This window comes from Mus caroli, chromosome 13 (assembly GCF_900094665.2).
Source record: "Mus caroli chromosome 13, CAROLI_EIJ_v1.1, whole genome shotgun sequence".
NCBI classification, from domain to species: domain Eukaryota; kingdom Metazoa; phylum Chordata; class Mammalia; order Rodentia; family Muridae; genus Mus; species Mus caroli.
The window spans coordinates 105,594,469-105,600,516 of record NC_034582.1 but is presented as its reverse complement, the minus strand read 5'-3'; the positions used below and the strand labels follow the sequence as shown (position 1 = coordinate 105,600,516).

The 6,048-nt window shown below is 44.5% G+C and overlaps 1 protein-coding gene across 1 annotated transcript in view; it reads right to left on the bottom strand.

Moving 5' to 3' along the window:
- Positions 1–6,048, bottom strand: part of Ankrd55 (ankyrin repeat domain 55) — a 97,138-nt gene that overhangs the window by 51,840 nt on the left and 39,250 nt on the right. The window contains exon 4 of the mRNA XM_021180417.1: positions 5,740–5,849. Coding sequence (XP_021036076.1) covers positions 5,740–5,849 — 110 coding nt within the window. The remainder of the gene's footprint in view (positions 1–5,739; positions 5,850–6,048) is intronic.

The following is a 6,048-nucleotide window of genomic DNA, read 5'->3' as shown; positions in this document are numbered from 1 at the left end:
CCCCCTCCCCCTCCCTCTTCTTTCCCTCCCTCTCTTCCCCTCTCCCTCTCCCCCTCCCCCTCCCCCTCTCTGGCATTGATTCCTTGTCCCCTTTAGATTAAAAGGTGGTAATTTTTTTCTGCTTTTTTGGGAGAATGTTTATTTTTTTGTTTGTTTTGGGGGTTTGTTGTTTATTTGGTTGATTGATTGGCTTTTAGCATCTTGCCATGTACCTCTGTCTGGCTTTGAACTCTGCTGACTACTAGAGGTTGCTATCTCTTTCTCTCTTCCCTGAAACTCACCACACTGCTGGCTAAAGCCACCACAAAGCACTCCTGCGATTCAGCCTGACCTAGAGACTAGATATTCTCTGTGAAGTCTGCTGACCCCTTGCTGTCCTGTGGTGTGGAGGTCATCTGACTTGGTCACCATCAACCTCAGCTCTGGAACACTTGCTGGCCTCAACCTTGTTCTCCTAGAGTTCCAGCATGATGCTATGGTGGCCAGAAACATTTCTTCTGCCATCCCCACTGGAACCTGTTCAAATTGCCCTGAGATCTCAGAGCAGCAGCTCCGGGCCACTACACACCAGGTATCAGGACAGCAAACAAGGATCCCCACAGCACCTGTCTTCCCTCATCCATGGCCATGACTGAATAACAAAAGATAGAGGACTGCCATTAGAATCCATACTTCCTACCAACAATCCAGGGGCCTTGGACAAGTTATAACATTCTCCGGGCCTCATATGTACGCTGCATCCTGCCCTTAGCCTATAGAGAGATTCAGGTTCTCTGGTTTGCATCTCCATATGTACAATGAAGAACATACCTTCTAATTCCTCGAGATTCGCTATAATTTTAAGTGAGTCAATGCTTATGATGAAGTCACTCTCATGTGCCCACCCCTAACTTTTCTATATTGGTTTATTTAAAAACAAACAAACAAACAAACAAACAAACAAAAACCTTGCCGAGTCTTGTCTTTTCTGGGTCTTCTTTGATCACCCTCAGGTGATTCAGGGGGCAGCAGGAATCAGCTAAAGACATCATAGGAGCAGTTTCCGGACCCTGCAGGCTCCCAGCCCTGCAGCTCAGTGATGGCAATGAATGGAGATGCTCCCCCCAAACCAGCCACCTCCCCTTCCTGTCCCTAATGCCACCTGGATGCAAGAGTGTGCTATACTGAAATATCCTCATCAGGCTACAGCATTAGTAAGTTATAGGATCCCAAGGTAGAGCCAGGAAACCCTTTGGCTGTAGTCAAGAGTGATGAAAAGATCCAGAACTGCTGGCAATGTGGCAGTGGGGGAGAGAGGGATGAAAAAGAAAAGAAAAAAAAATCTGCTAGTTACCATAGAGACCATGAAGCAGTCCTTCAGAACCTGGTGGATTCTTCCAGAGAAAATTGTTTCTTGCCTTTCAGTGCTAGCACCTACAGGGCTGTACAAACACAACTCTGTCTCTTTGAGGCTTTGTCCAAAGGATCCTGTCCCCACTTTTACCCAGCCAAGGGCACAAGGGAAAAAGCTCAAGGGACCTGAAAGGGAGAAATCTTGGGCTTGTTGAGAAGCTGAGAGCTCAGAGCAGGCTCCTGTCGGGCTAATGTATAAATCACACATCCCTGTGTCTGCTCCAATCCCCACTGCCCTGGCCCTTAGCTGAGGATGTGAATGCAAGCCAATCAGAGAACCTGAATCTCTCTGTAGGCTACAGGCAGAATGTAAGCGTCCCTCTGGACTGTTTAAAAGCAGCTTCAGTCTGAGGCTTTCCTGTTAATAGCCTCCAGTGAGTGTCACATGGGAGGAGCATGCTGTTTGAAAACTTAAGGGTCAGCAGATTTTTTAAGCCAGTGTAAACAGCTTTTCTCAAGGTCTCTGGGAGGGTGGCTGTTCATACTGCTTACTAATATGAAGAAAATACAGATGGACCTGCACTCACAAGTTGCAAAGGGAGTTTCTGGTGGAACTGAATAGCCTGAGTTCAATTATGCAGTCCCAAAGCAGTCTGTTTCCTTGAGTTTACACAACGGGGAGTGGATGTTCTTATCCCAGCATCCTTTGCAGTGAACAGGTATTGCATGCTGCTACAGGGCTGTGTGCACAAATAACTGTGTGTTTGCATGTACCCTCTGCAGACCTGTGTCAAGGTGGGAACTGGTGGGGTGGCAATAAGGGATCCTAGTCTTAAGCGCTAGCATTAGACTGATATTCATGTCTGTCTACAATCACACACACTCAGCCTTAATGCTTTCTGAGCACAAGGAATTAGGTACCATGATCAGTACTACGGCTAATAAATTTTCCTCTAATTCTGCCTCTCCTTACTTTCTAGAAAAGAAACTTATCTGCCTTGACATAGTAACTTGTCCAAGACAAAGGGGTTGGTCAGATGAGGCCAGAGTCAAGTTTAGCCTGACTCCCCGCCACTCTTGACTTCAACCTAACAAGGATCTTAGGTGACATTTGGTTACATAAATAAAAACAAGGTGAGTGAAGAAATTAGCCAGAGAAAACCGGGGCGGATGATGGGAAGAAAAGATGACCTACAGACCTGTGTGTGTTATAGGCAGGTTTCAAACTGAGGTTTGAACTTTCTAAGTCCAGAAAGTGAGACACCGGATCATAAACCACAGCGTTCCTATAACACAAATCCCATCTGTTTCCTCTGGAGAAGCGGAGCCAAGCTGCCCTTAGAGAAACCTTTTTCCTGTGGTTTCTTATATAGGACTTTTGAAGATGCTGTAATGAATAAAATATGATCTGATTGTGAGCCAGTAAATTTTGTAAGGCTGTTTCTCATAAGGCCTGGCAACACAGGCCAAGGGCTTGCCGATAAAATATGATCATTACAATAAACTCTGCAAGGCCCAGAGTGGCGGCTCTCAGGGGGACAGCAGATCCATCAGGCAGGTTTTCCTCATGCGTGTCAGTTTGTTCCTGTGCATTTGTCACAGTCCCTCATCCGTGAAGTGAGGATACAAGTATGACTTTGTATGTGGTGTATTAAATGGGTCAGAATTGAGAACGCTCTATGAATTTTGCTCAGAGCATGCTCATAACAATATCAACCTCCACATCACCATGATCTTCATCTTCATCACCACTATTATCTGCTGTTAATTTAAGTCATACCTAAGCACTCGCTATGCCTGTCTAAGGTTATACCTATGTACAGCCTGGTGAGATGGCTCGATGGGTAAAGATGTTTCCTTCCAAGTCAGACGACCTAAACTTGACCCTGAGAACTCACAGGGATGAAGGAGAGAACTTCTGAAAGTTATCCTCTGGCTCGCCATGTGAGCTGCATTGTAGACACACATACACACACACACACAATAAATAAATGAGTGATTTTATTTTAAAGGTCATGTCCATTTAAGAAACTCGGCTCACGTGCCTTAATGGAAGAGACGCGGCTTCTCCAGTGCAGCTGCAATGTTGGAAGATGCCTACAAAGCCAGACAAGGTCTCTTTCCTCAGAAAGCAATGCTAAGTGGATGCGAATGCTCAAACAGGTGGCTGCAGCCCAACTCTGTGACTTGGTTAGTTACTGCTTCAAACACCTAAAGCAGATGCAACTCTGCCATGAAATTTCTCAGTAAAAGAACCACTAAGTATCTCATTTTTATCAATTTACACTCAGAAGGAAGCTTTTAGGATAAACTGCTTCCCAGAGTGTCTGCAGGTAACTCAGCTACTTTATTTGCTGTCTATGGGTTGGTAAGGGTTTGACCCAATCCATTTTGAAGAAGACTAACACAAAAACACTGCTTTCAAAATACTTAACGACAGCTTTTGGATTTCAATAGATGAGCAGCATCGTCAAGCAGGATTTAACCATTCAGAATCAACTATCCCTTTACAAAAAGAAACTGTATCTTTAGCACATAGAAGGGGATTTATTGTTCTGGATTAAACTCATCAGTGGATGCTGGCTTGGTCATCAGGTGTTCAGAGAAGAAAAAGTCTCAACTCTTTGCTTTCAAAGTTCTACCTATGTAGGATAGAACCTACAGTGTTTAGAGATATTGCGGTCTACTATGTCCATGGAGCTAGGGGGCACTGGTGCATACCTTTCATCCTAGCACTCGTGTGTGTGTGTGTGTGTGTGTGTGTGTGTGTGTGTGTGTGTGTGTATGTGTGTTAATCAGGTGAATCTCTGAGTTGGAGGCCAGCCTGGTCTATAGAGTGAGTTTTTGGACAGCCAGAGCTACACAGAAAAAAGCTGTCTTCAAAAAAGCCAAAAACCAACCAACCAACAACCAACCAACCAACCAACCAACCAACCAACCAAGTCTATGGAAAAGGACATGTGCTTGAATGGGGTTTCAACTAATTATTTCAATGGTTGAACCTAGCTGACTCAACTGATCTTGAATGTAATTTTGCTTGAGAAGACTTAATTGACACTTGAGGTGTAGATGACAGAGAGAACTTTTCATCTAAATCTGAGTTCATCATTTCTGGCTCGGAATCACCAGAGGCAGAGAGATTGCCCTCCCAGGATTGTATTTCCTGAGGTTCATTCTATTGAAGTGTGTGCAAACGACTAGTCCTTCTTCATGGAAGAAGAACAGATGTGACCGGTGACACTTGCCTGAGGTTTTACAAGAATGAGCAAGGTATCTCTTTGCCCATCACCAGGTTAAGTGAGGGACATTCTGTGACCTTTGAGGATGCTAGCATTACAAGAGGAGAAGTGATTGGGTCCCTGAATCACCAGTAGAGGAGAGCCAGCCACCACCTAGCAACACTGACCTTTGGGCTGTGAAGTAAAACTTGAGTGTGAAGTGCTTGAAGGGCTCAAGCTTTGGGTTTTATTTAGTGCAATAACTATAATTACCACAACTTAAGTGGGCATTTACCTTTCAGAATACATAGCATTTAAAATTACTCAAGAGGCAGATAAAGTCACATAAGTTCAGTAATCAGGGCAGAATAATTCTTGCAGGGAATGTTTTTAAACTTATTTTCTCAAGCTCACTCCTGCAGAAACAGTATACTTTTATGACTAAACATTTGTACAAGCTGACGAAATGAAGCCTTTTCCTCCCTTCCTTTCCTCTCTCTCTCCTTCCCCTTCCTTTTCCCTTTCCTTTTCCCCTTCCTTTTCCCTTACCTTTTCTGAAAACAGGCCATTTGCTTACCTATGATATTTCCTGATAGTTAATGGTCTGGGCTTGCTCAAGGCTTTGAGTAAATTCTGTTATTTCTGGACGTGGTCCAAGATAACAAGCAGCGAGCCTCAGGGATAGACATGGAATTTCCCAAGCCTTTTACTTTCTATAAAAATGACTGAAGAAATCCTGTTATTTCCCCGCCACACCCAGACACCCCACCTAGAGGATGGTTTAACCCCTTCAGCTCCACAGAGCTTCAGGTCTTCATTCTGGCCCTGGGTGCTTAAGAATGAGGCAAGCAACCTACCCCCCTGTGCTGCTGGTCAGGGCCTGGAACTGGGAGATGCTGAACTACTACTAAAGGCATGTGGTACGCGACAGAGTATGAAGGAAGAGCCAAGCAGCATCATTGCGGTTTGTAGTAGGAAATGTTGTCACCAGCTGCCATAGGAGCTTTCAAAATGATGGAGATTGAAGCAGGAGGGAAGTAAGGCTGGAGTTTAAGGTTACTCTAGAACATTTAGTGTGGTCCTATCTACAAACCATGAGTAAGTCTTCTTTTTATCAGCCACAGAGGGGTGGGTCCCATACCCTTCTCCTGCAAAGCCTTTTCCACCTGGCGTGCTATGAATTGCTCACCTCACATCAGGCTCTGCAGTGGCAGCGTGCAGAGGTAGGCGGCCATTTTTATCTGGGATGTTGTGCTTGGCACCGTTTCTGAGCAGACTCACACAGCCTTCAAGCCAGCCCTGAAATAGCAACAGCATTGTTATATATCACAGCCACACAGAACACAGGCCAACATGCTTTCTATAGGTCTTTTTCATTTCGTTTTGCTTTGGTTGTTTTTGCCTTTCTTTCTTTCTTTCTTTCTTTCTTTCTTTCTTTCTTTCTTTCTTTCTTTCTTTCTTTCTTTCTTTCTTTCTTTCTTTCTTCCTTTCTTCCTTC